The sequence below is a fragment of the Poecilia reticulata genome, chromosome 16 (assembly GCF_904066995.2).
Source record: "Poecilia reticulata chromosome 16, P_reticulata-male-v2, whole genome shotgun sequence".
NCBI lineage: Eukaryota > Metazoa > Chordata > Actinopteri > Cyprinodontiformes > Poeciliidae > Poecilia > Poecilia reticulata.
This window is the reverse complement of record NC_088845.1, coordinates 580,112-598,029: the sequence shown is the minus strand read 5'-3', so window position 1 is coordinate 598,029 and position 17,918 is coordinate 580,112. Positions and strand designations below refer to the sequence as shown.

Here is a 17,918-nt window from a genome sequence, read left to right as displayed (position 1 = left end):
TATATTTTTAAATTATATTAATAACCATTTGTGCTTCAATCTGCACAGACAGGATGTGCTGATTATATGTAACAGATTCTGTTAGTGGGATGAAATGAATCTGATCATTAAATATAAATATTTATTCATCCAAGTGTAAAATGTGTCCCAGACGCGGAGCTGCGGGTTTTCAGCCCAGAGTTTTGTCTGCAGGCTGATGGTACAGCTAGCTTAGCATCTTAGCAGAAATGAGCTGCAACGTTTAAATCAGGAAAACTAATTCAGTTCTCAAACAGAATATGAATAAAATCTCTTCTACACATTAATATATTATATTAACCAGGATGAATTAACGGCCGTTTTCATCGCTGGATTTTGATGAAAAGATGATTTCGTGTAGAAATGAACTCGGAGCCTCTGAAACATTAACTTTCTATAAATGAGGCGATTTTCTTCATTTTAGTGGAAAAATAAACGTGAGTTTGTGTCTGAGAGAAAAAATATATTTCTCTCCATAAATCCAGGCCTGAACGGGGTGATGACTTTATTTCCTCATCAAATCCAAACGTTTCAAATCAAAAATGTCTTGGAGCCATTTTTATTATTTCTACTCTGAAAAGTTTGAATTAATACAAGTTACAAGATAAAATGTAAACTTTATTGACTTCAAGCCTCATTAGACCTGAGAAATGATTTTAATAAAGATAAATGAGATGCTAACGAGTTAAATCAGCTCATTCGGGCTGCAGCGGATGGATTATTGTGACGTCACTGATGAACTAATGACGTTCACTACTAAAATATCAACTATTCAAAACTATGACCGAGTTTGTAAAACAAATGTACAAATGTACCGGTCAATATTAGAATATCCTTAACATAAAATAAATCTTCGTTCTTTCTGTTCTGCAATATAAACAGGAAGCGCACTCATCAAAATAAAAGCACCGGAAGTCAATCATGTATTTAAAAAAATAAAACGAACTAAAAGCAAGAAGCGCAGAAAACAATAAATAAATATCTTAATTTGGGCTTTTTTACACTAGTTATGGGTTTTTGACAATATTAGTCTAATTATAACAGAATCAGAATATTATGAAGAAAAGTGTTTAATTCAGTAATTCCATTCAAAAAGTGACATTTTACATTCATTACAGACTGAAATGTTTTTCTTTTATTGTTGATTATAATTCATAACTAATGAAAACTACAAATTCACTACCTCAGAAAGTGGAAACATTTAGACTCCTGGTGCTCCACACTAATCAGATCATTGAAACCTGCAGATGCTTTAGACCAGTTCTGGACCGTCCTGGTTCTGGAGGTCCAGAGTCCTGCAGCTCTTAACGTCTCCCTGGTCCAACAGCAGAATCTCCTCCTCGGTCCAGTCAGGTTCTGCTAACGACCTCATGATGTGACTCAGGTGTGTTGAAGTGGAGACACACCTAACAGCTGCAGGAGGCCCTGCAGGCCTGGAGCTGCTCAGTCCTGGTCTCAGTTCAGATCTGCAGGTCACATGACTGCTGACCTGACGGCTGTCCAGAAGATGACCTTTGCTAAAGAAGCTGTTCAGAGGTCAGAGGTCAGATTCATTCATGAGGTGAAAGGAAGGAAACCATGAGGTGGAAACATGGAGAATCAGGAAACAAACCGTTTAAATCTCAGGGAGATTCAGAGAGAGGCCAGCAGCTGGAGGCAGGAGGGACAGACCTGGTTGCAGCTGCCGCCTTCCTCACCTCAGACCTGAACCGGATGCAAACGTCTCACCTGAGCAGAGCCACAGGCTGATGGCCGCCGCGCCGCATGGCGCCGCGTGGCCGCCAACCAGGCAGGAGGAAGAACTCCACTCTGACCTCTGACTTATCTCACCTTCCTGTTGGCCAGCATTTGTAAAACTCCTTGTTTTGTTTTGGTCTTCAGTAAAATAACTTTCCGAGATTCTGAATTTAATTAGTTGTGAGTTTTAATCAACATCAACAGAAAAAACATTTGAAATATATCAGTCTGTGTAACGAATACATATACAATATATACATACAATATATACAGGGGTGAAAGTAGTTTTAAATTCTTGGGGGTACTATGACAAAAAAAAAAAGTATAAATATATATATTTTTTTGTCATAGTTCAAAGTACGTAGTTTTTTTGTCACTGATTGACCCTCATCGGGTCCATCAGTGCTGCTTCCTAAGTGGACAGTTTGGTTTCCTTGGAGTTATATTGTGTTGTTTAAATGTTATTTTTTTGAGCAGCATATAATATACCATCAGTGGCGCAACTACACATTATTGAGGTGGATGTGAAAATATAAACATGAAGGTAGTGAAGGTAAAACTCCTACATTTACCTCATTATGTGCGCGAGGTGAAGCAGCGCGAGGCGCCTGAAGTGTTTGGGTCATGTGACTGACTGGACGTGAAGCAGAACCTCGAACCGAACCTGCTGCGGTACCAGCGGTCCTTCCTCAGCCTGCCTTACAGACAGTTCCCCTGTCGGCCTGCGGGGGGCGCGCTGTGTTCCAGCAGCCAGAGGGTGAACGGCCTCTACTGCCCGCCCCTCCTCTCTGATTGGCTGCTTCCTGCTGGCGGCCCCGCCCACTGGCTCCACAGCGGACCCAGACTCTGCAGAGTCCAGCAGACGGGTCGGAACCAGGAGTCGGAACCAGGAGGTCCAACATGGGTGAGTTGGATTCAGCATGCTGCTCTCTGATTGGCTGCTGCTCACCTGGATCTGGTGCAGCTGTTAACCACAAATATCTGATCAATAATCAATAATTGTCCAGCTGTAAAACATCAGGGTGCCTTCTTCAAGGAAGCTGGGAAATTCCAGCTTCAGGCCACCAGGAGGGTTCACATGTCTGGTTCTGGTTCTGGTTCTGGTTCTGGTTCTGGTTCTGGTTCGGTTCTGTGTGTCTTTGTGTGTGTCTCTCTCTCTCTCTCTCTGTGTGTGTGTGTGTGTCTCTCTCTCTCTCTCTCTGTGTGTGTGTGTGTGTGTGTGTCTCTCTCTCTCTCTCTGTGTGTGTGTGTGTGTGTCTCTCTCTCTCTCTCTCTGTGTGTGTGTGTGTGTGTCTCTCTCTCTCTCTCTCTGTGTGTGTGTGTGTGTGTCTCTCTCTCTCTCTGTGTGTGTGTGTGTGTGTGTGTGTGTCTCTCTCTCTCTCTCTCTGTGTGTGTGTGTGTGTGTGTGTCTCTCTCTCTCTCTCTCTGTGTGTGTGTGTGTGTGTGTGTCTCTCTCTCTCTCTCTCTGTGTGTGTGTGTGTGTGTCTCTCTCTCTCTCTCTCTCTCTCTCTGTGTGTGTGTGTGTGTGTGTGTGTGTTCTCCAGACTGAGCCAGGGAATCTGGACCTTGGTAGTTTTCCATGAAGAAAAGCCAGGATGTGTTTATTGGGGGAAGATATGCGCCTGTGTGTGTGTGTGTGTGTGTGTGTGTGTGTGTGTGTGTGTGTGTGTGTGTGTGTGTGTCTGTGTGTGTCTGTGTGTGTGTGTGTGTTATATAACCCTCTTTGTGAGAGCCGGCTGAGTCCTGAAGAAGTCGGTTTTGTTGAGATTCTGACGGTTTGATCTGGGCCGTTCTGAGCATGCTCAGTAGGGCTCAGTAGAGCTCAGTAGGGCTCAGTAGGGCTCAGTAGGGCTCAGTAGGGCTCAGTAGGGCTCAGTAGAGCTCAGTAGGGCTCAGTAGGGCTCAGTAGGGCTCAGTAGGGCTCAGTAGAGCTCAGTAGGGCTCAGTAGGGCTCAGTAGGGCTCAGTAGGGCTCAGTAGGGCTCAGTAGAGCTCAGTAGGGCTCAGTAGGGCTCAGTAGGGCTCAGGTCAGTCGTTGATCTTAACCCAGCAGAGGCCTGTGCTGCAGCGTCTGCAGCACAGGCCTCTGCTGGTTCTGCTTATGACTCTGGATCCGTTTGTGTTTTCCAGCCAAGTGTTCAGGATGTGGACCCGGATATCGCAGCCCGCTGGACGCCATGAAGGGTGAGTGGAGGTCTGGACCGGGTCAGAACCAGGCCAGTTCTCTGGTTCTGGAAGTCCAAACAAAGCAAACCGTAAAAACAGTCAAACCAGAAACTTCATAAAAATTCAACAGTAAAAACAACTAGAGGGAATTTCAAAATAAAAGTTGTCTGGGTTCTGGTCCAGTCAAAGGTTCTGGTTCTGCCTGCAGGGCCCCGTGAGCGGATCGTCTACCTGCCTTGTATCTACCGTAGCACCGCGGTCCAGAAGCCCGACTACCTGGCCACGGTGGACGTCGACCCCGAGTCGCCCACGTACTGCCAGGTAGAACCCGACCAGAACCACAACCCGGTTCTGCTGGACCCGTCTGTCTTCTGTCCTTCTAACTGATTCTGTTATCCTCTCAGAACTCCTCTGGTTCAACCTCAGAACCTCAGCCCAGCTCAACTCCAGGTTCTGTCAAGTTCTGTTTGGTTCTGATGGCTGTGATTAGAGATGTGCTGATCAGGGTTTTTCCTGCCGATTCCGATACCGATCACCGATACCGATCACTGATACCGATCACTGATACCGACCACCGATACCGATCACCGATACCGATCACCGATACCGATCACTGATACCGATCACTGATACCGATCACTGATACCGACCACCGATACCGATGCCGATCACCGATACCGATCACCGATACCGATCACTGATACCGATCACTGATACCGATCACTGATACCGATCACTGATACCGATCACTGATACCGATCACTGATACCGATCACATAATTATTATTTATTTATCATAAACACTACCGGTTATTATGTGGGAAAATTAACCATGAATTCATCTTCATTTAGACAAAAACTTGTTTTTAAAAACTTTTTCCAAGAAGAAAACAAAACCAAACAGACATTGTGCAAATTGTCCTGCTATCAGTAAAACTATCTTTAACAGACTGATAACATATGGAGGCTCTGAAGAGCCAAAATAAAACCTCAACATTGCCAAAAGATTAAAGTATAAAACTTAACATTCAAAGGCAAAAACAGGATCCATTACAATAAACAATCCAGTTACTGAATGAAAACTTCCTGTTAGCATGGCGGCTAGCTGATCACTGCTAGTTCTGAGTGGCTGTTTCTGACTGAGCGGAGTAATTATGCAGAGCAGGGAGGAGATCGATTATTTTTAGAGATTATCTGTCTCATGTTAGGACAGCGAAAGTTTTAATACGTATGTAAAATGTATTTTTTAGGTTAGATGCTGCAGCTTTAAGCAGAGGTTTGGTGTGAGAGTCACTACCAGGTGGAGCAGAAGCGGCGCTCCGTCTGTGAAATATTACTACCTGTAGCGTAGCAGCGGTTCAACAGCGAGAGCAGAACCAGCGTCTTACATCGCAGCTCTAAGACTTAAATCATTTTATTTGTTTAGCTTTCTGACCGTCATGCTAATCTGGGTGAGTGTTTGTAGCTGAGCTGCTTTACCTGCTATCTGATCCTCCATATGTCTTTTTACTGCAGTGAGCCTCGATGTAGCCAAACTCAGTCAAGTATAACATTGTTTTTATGTCTATTAGCTTCGTTGTGTTGATGTATTTTGACCTGCTTCAATTTTCCGCCGCAACACGTAAACGTCCCCATTCACTCAGTGCGTTATAGTTATAGTTCCACATCGCTCAGGATTTGTTGCTGCGCGTTTGCAGAGTGAAGGAAAGAGGAGACCAGCTGCACAGGCAGGCTGAGAAATGAGATGCAGGCGATCGGCAACAAGAGACGATGATCGCCGATCACCGATCATAGACTTTTTCACGGAAATCAGCCGATTATGATCGGTGGCCGATCGATCGGCACAACTCTAGTTCTATTTGGTACTGATGGGTCTGATGGTTCTGTTTGGTATTGATGGTTCTGATGGTTCTGTTGGGTCCAGAGTATCTAACCCGACCCGTCTGCAGGTGATCCACCGGCTGCCGATGCCGAACCTGAACGATGAGCTCCATCACTCCGGTTGGAACGCCTGCAGCAGCTGCTTCGGCGACCCGACCCGAACCCGGAACCGGCTCATCCTGCCGTCGCTCATCTCCTCCCGGATCTACGTGATCGATGTCGGAACCGAGCCCAGAGCGCCACGGATCCACAAGGTCAGCAGCCATGACCTGGAGGTCATGTAGGGGTCAGGAAACATGCAGAGAAAATGTGTATAAAAGTGAAATCGTAGAAAACAGACGAACAGAAATGGAAACAGATTTCAGCTGGATCATAAAATGATTACATAACAGAAAACAGGAAGAGAGGAAGAGGAGGAAGAGGAGGATGAGGAGGAAGAGAGGAAGAGGAGGAAGAGAGGAAGAGGAGGAAGAGGAGGAAGAGAGGAAGAAGAGAAAGAGGAGGCTCAGGTTCATGCCGAGTTCATTGCACCTCATTAACTCCAGTAGTAAAAACAGGAAATATTCCAGTTTAACTTGTTGATGTTGGAGAGAAAAGAATCTGTTGCTGAAAACTCCTGAACCCAAACGGTTCTGAACTCTGAACCCAAACGGTTCTGAACTCTGAACCCAAACGGTTCTGAACGCTGAACCCAAACGGTTCTTCTGCTGGGGCTTCATGGACGTAGAGTTGACTCTACTGCCCCCTGCTGGTGCCGCCGTGGTATTACAGTGGCTCTAAGTGGCAGACAGTGAAAACAGCAGAGCGGTTCTGTTTGGGATCCGGTCCAAAGATACGAATCCTTCCTGGCCCCGGCCCCAGATGATGGTTATTTGTGCTTTTTCTGAAGTTACAGACAAAGAAGAACAGTAATAATTTGGGTTAATTAACCTGGTATAAGAGAAAAGATGGTGTTTAAATTCATGTTTTCATCATATTATTCATCCATTTATAAATATCACCGTTTCAACTAATTAGCAAGCGAAGCTTTCTCCCTCTGCTCCCTCCCTGCCTGCTTCTTCTGGTTTTCTCTTCTTCTATATTTTTGGAGCCTCTTTGCTCACCATCCAAATCTACAAATTATGGATCTGGTCAACCGACCTCTCAATGCAATTGGTCAAATTTTGGACGAGACGTCTGGACACAGAGAGCCTCTTGTCCTGCAGGGACACTCAGCAGGATTCATCCTGGATTTATTCATGATGACAGGATTTCTGCTGTTTGGAGCTTCGGATTCCTGGATTACCAACCAATTTGTGACGGACTGGCGAACACTCAGACTGTTGGTGGACAGAGACGAGTTGGATGTGAGTCTTGCTGAGACTCGCAGTCCAGCTGAGGACTAAAACTCACTAACTGGATGGAATCCATCTTGGAGAAGCTGCTGGTTTCAGTTCAGTGGAACAACCAAACTAATTTGGATGATCGGGAACTGAGATGCATCGGAGAGACTTTAGGGAAGATTGAAATTCATAATCTTCCCGACCAAAGACATCCTGTCTCTGAATTGTCTTCCCCTGTGTGGCCTTGGAAGGGCTGCATATTCAATGAAGATATGTAAACACAACGCTCTTCCCTCCTCACCCCCTCCTGTATCCATGCAGCTGTGGAGCTGAGCGTTCCCAAGGACGTTCCTAGATAACAACACCTTTATCGGACTTCTGCCGGGAGGCTCAGTAACGAGGTTTCATGGCCCCGAGACGTCACCGCCTTCACTCATGTCTCTGTTTAGCCTGAATGTTGCCACCTGCCCTAATGCGTCCTTTCCTCTTTTTCCTTTGGTTTGTTATTTTGTTTGTATTTCCTTTTAATTCATGTAAAGCACTTTGAATTGCTTTGTTGCTGAAAATGTGCTGCATAAATAAAATTACCTTACCTAAGTATTTAACTTTAAATTAAATATTTAACACCTTTACTTTAGTTTTAGTTAGCAACAAAAACTTCGGTTTGCAAGTTAAATGTTTAGTTTATAAGCAAAATATTTAGCTAGTCAGCTTATGTAGTTTTTAGCTGTCTTCCTAATAAACTATTGAAATATTGAGATTTATTTTGTAAGCTAAATATTTAGCTCGCTAACTAAGTATTTGCCGTTTTGCGGGAGTCCAGACGGTGGAGCCCATCGATCTGTACTGGAAGTGCGGCCTGGCCAACCCTCACACCAGCCACTGCCTGGCCAGTGGACAGGTCATGATCAGCTGCATGGGAGAGCCAGCAGGTGGCGGTAAAGGTGAGGCCCGAACCCAGACAGGAACACAAGCTGGCGCCCTCTGCTGGATGGTGGTGGTAACTGCTGCTGTTGCAGGGGGTTTTGTTCTGCTGGACGGTGAGACGTTCGAGGTGGTCGGTAACTGGGAGCATCCAGGTGAGGCGGCACCGTTCGGCTACGACTTCTGGTACCAGCCCCGCCATAACGTGATGATCAGCACCGAGTGGGGGGCGCCCAAAGCTCTGGTCCACGGCTTCAACCCGGCCCACGTCAAGGAAGGTCAGCGGTCTTGTAACAGTCATAATTGTGCAGTGTCTCTTTAAGATACTCTGGTACCGCTGGTGATGTCACAGGTTTGCGCCACTGCTGCTCCAGATCAGTTTCTCAAACTGTCAGGCTGAGGATCACCTGACCTGATCGATCTGAGTCTGAACGGCTGTTTGGGCATCTGGAGCTTTTTACAGGTTCTGACACTTTCTAATGATGTCAGACACATGGAAATAAAAAACAAGCTGATCTTTACTGTTATGGCATTAACAACATTTAGGGCTCCGTGATTCAGAAGCACAGTTGAAGAAAAATAGACTTGAGTTGCTTTAACAGAAACAAAAAATCATTTTCTGCTCCATTAGATATAAAAACTGACCCTAACCGTATGCAGGGTTAGAGAGAAGTGGGGCGTAGAGCGGAACAACCAACCAGATGAGAATCTGACGTCAGCAGCAGGTGATGCTGGAGGAGCCTTTTGTCTTTATCGCCACCAGGGGGCGCATTTCATCTGCCTGTGTCTGAAGGGGGCGGGGCTGTTTAAGGTCAAAGGTGATTCTGTTGCTCAGCCTCCTGGTTTTGATTGATGCCAGATTTATATGGATCTATGGAAAAAGAACAAAATGCAAGAATAAAGTAAAACTAAATACAGAGGAATAAACTTGTATGGCAAGACCTTTAGAGCAATAATTAATACAGAACAAACTATTTTCAGATAAAAGGTGAAATATTGTGACATGGAACCACATCTAGTTCTAAGAATAAATACATTTTACAGACCAAAACAGTAAGAAAATTATTATTTATGTTTTAATCAGATTTGATATATTTATTTCTTCAATATTATTTTTCATGTCAGTGTTAATGTCATGAGGCTGATGACGCCATGACACTTTGACTCATTAGGATCTGATCAAGAACCAGATTTGTTCTTTGTAATTTCTGTCCAGTAAAACTATTAATCTATAATCAATAGTCAGGTCTATATAAAGATATAATCCATGTTTCTGTCTCATATGGCATTAAAAGGAACTTTAGTTTTTCCACTGAAAGCTCTGGTTTGAACAATAAATGCCACATGAAGTTTTATGGATGATGCTCTGATGTCCCATTCTCCTGAAGGCAGCACAGAGCTGCACCACCAGAAACTGACAGAACCACAAAGGTGGATAAAAGTTATGATCAATAAAGTTGCAGTTCGATCCATGTTGTGTTTTTAGGACAGTCTTTTGCAAATAGTTCAAAGTTTGAACTGGTTTTGTACTTTTATCTGCCATTTTGTACAAGATTTAGCAACTAATGTCAGAAAATGGCTCAGAATGAGAAAAAGCTGATCAAGTTTGAGGCCGACTGATTTTAAAATGTTCATTTGCGTTTTTCTTAGACTGTAGGAATAATTTCTTTTCCTGTTCTCTGGGAAACAAGTAGTTCAGTAAAGTGTTTTTTTTTTTCTTTGACTGATTTTTGATTATAAATACAGAAGAAACAATAAAAATCATAACAGCAACTATAATGATATTAACAATAAAATAACATTCAGAGGAAGCAGCCCACACATCAAACTGTACTGTGGAGCTGCAGCAATGCATTCTGGGTACACAACAAACATCATTGCTGCTCTGCATCGCTGCTGCGTGAACAGACTTCAAAATAAGAGCATGAATATAAACGTCTAACTCAGTGGTTCTTAACCTTTTGTGAGGTACCGAACCCCCCAGTTGCATATGCGCATAATTCACCGAACCCCTTATTCCTCCCCCCACGACACACAAAAGACTTTGTGGTATTCTGATGTAGTAATTTAATTATATTAGCTGTGTTACCACCCCACGCCACTAGAGGCAGGACCAACCCCGAAAAGATGCGACTAAGGAGCAGATTTAGACTATAGAGTTTGGTAAAAACTGAGTTTTGCTGAAGTAAATAAAGACACAAGTTCAAATCCCTGCTGTGTGGAGCTCCTTCAATCAGGGCTCCTCCACAGCTCTGATTGGCTCAGCAATGTAACGTGATCCTCTGATTGGCTCAGCAATGTAACGTGATCCTCTGATTGGCTCAGCAATGTAACGTGATCCTCTGATTGGCTCAGCAATGTAACGTGATCCTCTGATTGGCTCAGCAATGTAACGTGATCCTCTGATTGGCTCAGCAATGTAACGTGATCCTCTGATTGGCTCAGCAATGTAACGTGATCCTCTGATTGGCTCAGCAATGTAACTGATCCTCTGATTGGCTCAGCAATGTAACGTGATCCTCTGATTGGCTCAGCAATGTAACGTGATCCTCTGATTGGCTCAGCAATGTAACGTGATCCTCTGATTGGCTCAGCAATGTAACGTGATCCTCTGATTGGCTCAGCAATGTAACGTGATCCTCTGATTGGCTCAGCAATGTAACGTGATCCTCTGATTGGCTCAGCAATGTAACGTGATCCTCTGATTGGCTCAGCAATGTAACGTGATCCTCTGATTGGCTCAGCAATGTAACCTGATCCTCTGATTGGCTCAGCAATGTAACGTGATCCTCTGATTGGCTCAGCAATGTAACGTGATCCTCTGATTGGCTCAGCAATGTAACGTGATCCTCTGATTGGCTCAGCAATGTAACGTGATCCTCTGATTGGCTCAGCAATGTAACGTGATCCTCTGATTGGCTCAGCAATGTAACCTGATCCTCTGATTGGCTCAGCAATGTAACGTGATCCTCTGATTGGCTCAGCAATGTAACGTGATCCTCTGATTGGCTCAGCAATGTAACCTGATCCTCTGATTGGCTCAGCAATGTAACGTGATCCTCTGCAGCAAGTGACGGCAAAGCGGGGCGTCATCACGACTTCACACAGGTGTGTCTTTACCTCCGCAGCAGAGGCTCCGCCGAACCCCTGGGGTTCGCTGAACCAGGTTAGCCCAGTTAAGAACCGCTGCTGTAGCTACTAGAAGAAATAAGAAAAACTTCAACAGACGTTGAACTTTATTTATTCAGCGGAAAGTTTCCAAAACTTCTGAGTACATTTATTTTGAAAAGTTGGTCAGAGGAGCTCTGTTAGCCAAGAGGCTAAAAAGAATTAGCTGTGCTGTGGTTCTGTTAGGCCAGCGCCTACAGAACCCATCTGGACCCAACAGACCGGCTTCCCCCTGGTCCCAGTGGGTCAGAACCGCCGGACCGACTCAGCTTTGTGTTCCAGGTCTGTACGGTTCTGCCCTCCATGTCTGGGACTGGACCAGCCACAGGAAGCTGCAGACTCTGGACCTGGGAGCGGACGGCGCCGTTCCTCTGGAGGTCCGCTTCCTGCACCAGCCCGACGCCACCGAGGGCTACGTGGGATGTGCCCTGGGGGGATGTGTCTTCAGGTTCTACAGAACCCCGGTCAGAACCCGGCCGTCCTGCAGTCCACTGGGCTTCTGTGGGATGTTCTGGTCCAAACGCAGGAGGTTCTGGTACCAGAAGTTGTGGTTCTGGTGCAGAAACGTGAGCTGCACAGTTAAAAGCAACTTGCGCAACTTGGGTGTCTTCATGGATGGAGCAATGTCTATGGAGCGGCACATAAATCAACTTGTTAGGAATTGTTTTTTCCAAATTCGGAACATTTCAAAACTTCGTGAAATGGTAACTTATGGTGAGCTTGAGATGATTATTCATGCATTTGTCTCATCTAGACTGGATTATTGTAACAGTCTGTTTACATGTCTTAATAAGAGGGAGTTAATGCGTCTGCAGGTGGTACAAAACTCTGCTGCACGCCTGCTCACCTGCACCCACAGGAGGGAACATATCACTCCCATCCTCAAAAGCTTGCACTGGCTGCCTGTATCTTACAGGATGCACTATAAAATCCTGATACTGACTTTCAGAGCTCTTCATGGACAGACGCCAGACTACATTAAGAACCTCATACAGCCTTATGTTTAAACTAGGAGCCTCAGGTCGTCGAATCTGAACTTGTTGACGGTTCCTCGGACCTTTTTTAAGACTCGTGGAGACAGATCTTTTAAAGCTGTGGCGCCTCGCCTATGGAATGAGCTACCTTGCACCATTCGATCTCTACATTGCATAGACACTTTCAGGAAACAACTTAAGACCCACTTTTTTAATCTTGCTTTTTAGTGTACTACTGTGTTTTATTGTTTGTATGTTGTTTTTAATTTGTTTTATATTTTTTATACTTTGTGATCCTGGTCTGTGAAAAGTGCTATAGAAATAAAGCTTACTTACTTACCAGAAGGGCCTAGCAGGTCTCCGTCATGAGGGGCTCCACCTAAAAACGACTTATGATTAAAACTAGAATACAGTCAGAAGGTTCTGAAGTTACTGGTGAAATGGACCAGAACCACCTAGAACCCAGAACCCACAGAACAGAGACTGTCCATCACCAGAACCATCAAAAGGTTCTGATGGTTCTGATGTTTCCTCAGAAAGGCGACTGGGCCGCAGAGAAGGTGATCAGAGTTCCCAGTAAGAAGGTGGAGGGATGGATGCTGCCTGAGATGCCAGGTGAGGCGACGGACTACCTGTCTGTCTCACCTGTCTCTGTCTCACCTGTCTCTGTCTCACCTGTCTCTGTCTCACCTGTCTGTCTCACCTGTCTGTCTCACCTGTGTCTGTCTCACCTGTCTGTCTCACCTGTCTGTCTCACATGTGTCTGTCTCACCTGTCTCACCTGTGTCTGTCTCACCTGTCTGTCTCACCTGTCTCTGTCTCACCTGTCTCTGTCTCACCTGTCTGTCTCACCTGTGTCTGTCTCACCTGTCTCTGTCTCACCTGTCTCTGTCTCACCTGTCTGTCTCACCTGTGTCTGTCTCACCTGTCTGTCTCACCTGTGTCTGTCTCACCTGTGTCTGTCTCACCTGTCTGTCTCACCTGTGTCTGTCTCACCTGTCTCTGTCTCACCTGTGTCTGTCTCACCTGTCTGTCTCACCTGTCTGTCTCACCTGTCTCTGTCTCACCTGTGTCTGTCTCACCTGTCTGTCTCACCTGTGTCTGTCTCACCTGTCTGTCTCACCTGTGTCTGTCTCACCTGTCTGTCTCACCTGTCTCTGTCTCACCTGTCTGTCTCACCTGTCTCTGTCTCACCTGTGTCTGTCTCACCTGTCTCACCTGTGTCTGTTTCACCTGTCTCTGTCTCACCTGTCTCTGTCTCACCTGTGTCTGTCTCACCTGTCTGTCTCACCTGTGTCTGTCTCACCTGTCTGTCTCACCTGTGTCTGTCTCACCTGTCTGTCTCACCTGTGTCTGTCTCACCTGTGTCTGTCTCACCTGTGTCTGTCTCACCTGTCTGTCTCACCTGTCTGTCTCACCTGTGTCTGTCTCACCTGTCTGTCTCACCTGTGTCTGTCTCACCTGTCTATCTCACCTGTCTCTGTCTCACCTGTGTCTGTCTCACCTGTCTCTGTCTCACCTGTGTCTGTCTCACCTGTCTCTGTCTCACCTGTCTCTGTCTCACCTGTCTCTGTCTCACCTGTGTCTGTCTCACCTGTCTGTCTCACCTGTCTCTGTCTCACCTGTGTCTGTCTCACCTGTCTCTGTCTCACCTGTGTCTGTCTCACCTGTCTCTGTCTCACCTGTGTCTGTCTCACCTGTCTGTCTCACCTGTCTCTGTCTCACCTGTCTGTCTCACCTGTCTCTGTCTCACCTGTGTCTGTCTCACCTGTCTCTGTCTCACCTGTGTCTGTCTCACCTGTCTCTGTCTCACCTGTCTCTGTCTCACCTGTGTCTGTCTCACCTGTCTGTCTCACCTGTGTCTGTCTCACCTGTCTGTCTCACCTATCTCTGTCTCACCTGTCTGTCTCACCTGTCTCTGTCTCACCTGTCTCTGTCTCACCTGTCTGTCTCACCTGTCTGTCTCACCTGTCTGTCTCACCTGTCTCTGTCTCACCTGTGTCTGTCTCACCTGTCTCTGTCTCACCTGTGTCTGTCTCACCTGTCTCTGTCTCACCTGTGTCTGTCTCACCTGTCTGTCTCACCTGTGTCTGTCTCACCTGTCTCTGTCTCACCTGTCTGTCTCACCTGTGTCTGTCTCACCTGTCTCTGTCTCACCTGTGTCTGTCTTACCTGTCTGTCTCACCTGTCTCTGTCTCACCTGTGTCTGTCTCACCTGTCTGTCTCACCTGTCTCTCTCACCTGTCTCTGTCTCACCTGTCTGTCTCACCTGTGTCTGTCTCACCTGTGTCTGTCTCACCTGTCTGTCTCACCTGTGTCTGTCTCACCTGTCTGTCTCACCTGTCTCTGTCTCACCTGTCTGTCTCACCTGTCTCACCTGTGTCTGTCTCACCTGTCTCACCTGTCTCTGTCTCACCTGTCTGTCTCACCTGTCTCTGTCTCACCTGTGTCTGTCTCACCTGTCTCTGTCTCACCTGTCTCTGTCTCACCTGTCTGTCTCACCTGTCTCTGTCTCACCTGTCTCTGTCTCACCTGTCTCTGTCTCACCTGTGTCTGTCTCACCTGTCTGTCTCACCTGTGTCTGTCTCACCTGTCTCTGTCTCACCTGTCTGTCTCACCTGTCTGTCTCACCTGTCTGTCTCACCTGTGTCTGTCTTACCTGTGTCTGTCTCACCTGTGTCTGTCTCACCTGTCTGTCTCACCTGTCTGTCTCACCTGTGTCTGTCTCACCTGTCTCTGTCTCACCTGTCTCTGTCTCACCTGTGTCTGTCTCACCTGTGTCTGTCTCACCTGTGTCTGTCTCACCTGTCTCTGTCTCACCTGTCTCTGTCTCACCTGTCTGTCTCACCTGTCTGTCTCACCTGTGTCTGTCTCACCTGTGTCTGTCTCACCTGTCTGTCTCACCTGTCTCCAGGCCTCATCACCGACATCCTCATCTCGTTGGACGACCGCTTCCTCTACTTCAGCAACTGGCTCCACGGTGACATCAGACAGTATGACATCACAGACCGCAGGAACCCACAATTGGTTGGACAGGTCTGATGTCATCACACCTGTCTGCTGCTGCAGTGAGTCCTCAGAGTGAGACTGTTCACCTGTCCGTCTGTTCCAGGTGTTCCTGGGAGGAAGCATCATCAGAGACGGACCAGTCAAAGTCCTGGAGGATCCAGAAAAGAAGGAACAGCCGGCTCCTTGCATCATCAAGGTATCAGAGAGGATCTGAGTCTGTCTGTCTCACCTGTCTCTGTCTCACCTGTCTGTCTCACCTGTCTCTGTCTCACCTGTCTCTGTCTCACCTGTCTGTCTCACCTGTCTCTGTCTCACCTGTCTCTGTCTCACCTGTCTGTCCCTCAGGGGAAGCGTGTCCCTGGAAGTCCCCAGATGCTGCAGCTCAGTCTGGACGGTCAGAGACTTTACGTCACCACGTCTCTGTTCAGCGGTTGGGACAAGCAGTTCTACCCGGACATGATGAGGTACCGACCCACGACCCGGCAGAACCCGGTGCCTGCTGAGGTCCAGAGCCGCATGTTGGGCCACAGAAGCTGAGCGTGTCCTGGTGTTTTGCAGAGAGGGCTCGGTGATGATGCGGATCGATGTGGACGCGGAGCGGGGCGGTCTGTCCCTCAACAGGGACTTCCTGGTGGACTTCGGTCAGGAGCCCGACGGCCCGGCTCTGGCCCATGAGCTGCGCTACCCGGGGGGCGACTGCACCTCCGACATCTGGGTCTGACGGAGGAGCGCTGTGCCAACAGGGGGCGCTGTGGTTAGAGATTTGCTACCGATTGTAAGCTGAGGAAGAGGGTGAAATGTCCGCCACGTGCTGGAAGCCTTTAATAAATCAGATTTGCCTTCTGCATCAGACTGATGAGTGATTTCTGCTTAAAAAAACAAAAACTCAGGCCAACCCTACAGCAGCAATATGCTACCTCAGCAATGTATTCAGCAGAAGCTAATGCTAAGTGCTAACGCCAAGTCGGATTATATCTGCCCCAGAAAAGCTACACGTTTCCATTTAACGTCGACATGTTTTGTTCCAAACACCAGTGGTGGAGAAAGTACTCAAAAAATGTACTAAAATAAAAGTAAAACTACCACATTAACATTTTACTTAAGTAAAAGTAAAAAAGTACTGGCTTTTAAAAATACTTAAGTATTAAAAGTACTTGCTGAATGATACCTAATCGCTAATATCATTAGGTGAACCGATCGTATTTAATTTTAATACATTACAAATGTGCCATTTTAATGAACAGCCACAGATAAAGCATGTTGTGTTTCCTCTGTAACATAGTTTAGACTTAGATATTTGATTCTATGCATCATCATTTCAGGGATGGAAACATTTTGTCTCCTGTCCTAACAGCATGAACTTCACTTTTTTTGCCACTAGTGGCTTTTATTTATAAAGAAATCCAACAGAAAGGGGATGGAAAGAAGGTGGGTGGGAGAGGACAGGCAACCAAGGAGCCACGTAGCAGAGTTGTAGTCAAGACCACCGACCCAAGACCAAGTCTAGACCAGCACCCCGCGCTACATGACACAAAAAAATAACTCTTACCTATCAAAATTGCTTCTCAAATTGATGTGAAAGATTCACCTTCCCATAAAACACCTAGATATTAAATACTTAGAGCTGAAATAAATTTAATCAGTAAAGATCCGTCCAGAAGAATCGGATCGTTCCTGAATGTCATATCACTATATCGCACTTTGGTCACAATGTTGTCCCATATCTGCGACACCTCAGTCAAAACCTCCACACAATAATTCAGCGCATGAGTGACAAACTGTTTTTCATCAGATGCAACATGTGTCTCTGTACAGCTAGCTTAGCTAGCATCACGTCCACAGATCTTACCTTTCTTTAAGCTTTCCTTTTAAAGTGACGCTAAAAGTTGGACGAAGTTCCACCGTCTGTGAAAGCGAAGCTGCTGATTTTACATGTCGCCATATATTATGATTTATGCAGCTATTATATAACTGAAGATTAGACAGACATCTCCTCCCGCTCAGAGGAAACCACTGCGCATGTCTGGAGCTCCGCAGCGAGTAAAGGTGGAGCCGATGGGTGACAACAGACACTACGTCACGTTATTGCTGGGATTTTACGGCGCCACCTTAAATCCCTGAACTTCACATTTTAACGGAAGAAAAGAGCAACGAGACTTGGATGTAACGAGTAACGCGAGAGTTTAGTAGAAATGTAGTGAAGTAGAAAGTACAGATACTTACTGTAAAATGTAGTGGAGTAAAAGTAGAAAGTAGCCATTATTATATCTACTTAAGTAAAGTACAGATACACGAAAACTGTACTTCGTTCATTTTAAGGCGCCTTAAAATGTCATCTCTATGTTTCGATCTGGTTCTCTACCGTCCATGTTTGATTTTTTTTCCCGTTTGTCTCTTGCTAAATTTCTTATAAATCTTTGTCTCCAGGAAAAAGCGCAGAGCGGAAACAGAACTACCGTGTAAACGGACACTTCAAAATAAGAGCATAAATATAAACATCAAAGTATTAAGAAATGTTTAAAAGCCCAACCCAGAGATGTCAAACTTTATTCAACTGAAAGTTAACAAAATAACCTAGTAACATTTCTACGGAAGAGGATTAGGGCCACTGAGGTAAATCATTATTCCTTTTAGTGGCCCTTATCCTCTTCCGTAGTTTGACAAAACGTTTCGAAGGTCAGCAACAGCGCTAAGCTAAAGATGAGCAGTGTGTCCTGACC

The 17,918-nt window shown here is 45.9% G+C and overlaps 1 protein-coding gene and 1 long non-coding RNA gene across 6 annotated transcripts; one reads left to right on the top strand and one right to left on the bottom strand.

The window, feature by feature from the left end:
* Window positions 1-2,569: 2,569 nt before the first annotated feature.
* Window positions 2,570-16,045, top strand: selenbp1 (selenium binding protein 1). The gene is made up of 12 exons (XM_081617001.1): window positions 2,570-2,659; window positions 3,885-3,938; window positions 4,129-4,241; window positions 5,870-6,055; window positions 7,947-8,067; window positions 8,143-8,325; window positions 11,498-11,679; window positions 12,726-12,804; window positions 15,104-15,225; window positions 15,302-15,394; window positions 15,544-15,662; window positions 15,757-16,045. Exons 1-12 carry the CDS (start codon window positions 2,656-2,658, stop codon window positions 15,917-15,919), a joined length of 1,419 nt encoding a protein of 472 aa, XP_081473127.1. The 5' UTR covers window positions 2,570-2,655; the 3' UTR covers window positions 15,920-16,045.
* LOC145555321 (uncharacterized) lies at window positions 6,055-17,737 on the bottom strand. 5 transcript variants are annotated; one of them, XR_014091477.1, is made up of 3 exons: window positions 12,530-12,726; window positions 8,746-8,918; window positions 6,055-6,684 (listed from the first exon to the last, which is right to left on the bottom strand). It is a non-coding gene; the product is annotated as an uncharacterized LOC145555321 (long non-coding RNA). The 5 variants fall into 5 exon arrangements; XR_014091475.1 differs by lacking the exon at window positions 6,055-6,684 and adding an exon at window positions 15,671-15,761 and having other exon boundaries at window positions 12,530-12,568; XR_014091474.1 differs by lacking the exon at window positions 6,055-6,684 and adding an exon at window positions 15,081-15,170 and having other exon boundaries at window positions 12,530-12,568.
* Window positions 17,738-17,918: the final 181 nt, after the last annotated feature.

Excerpts from the sequence above, each read along its gene's own strand:
- selenbp1 (XM_081617001.1), top strand. Across the intron at positions 3,939-4,128 it reads CCCGCTGGACGCCATGAAGG|GGCCCCGTGAGCGGATCGTC; the intron begins GTGAGTGGAGGT and ends TTCTGCCTGCAG. Across the intron at positions 15,663-15,756 it reads TTCTACCCGGACATGATGAG|AGAGGGCTCGGTGATGATGC; the intron begins GTACCGACCCAC and ends GGTGTTTTGCAG.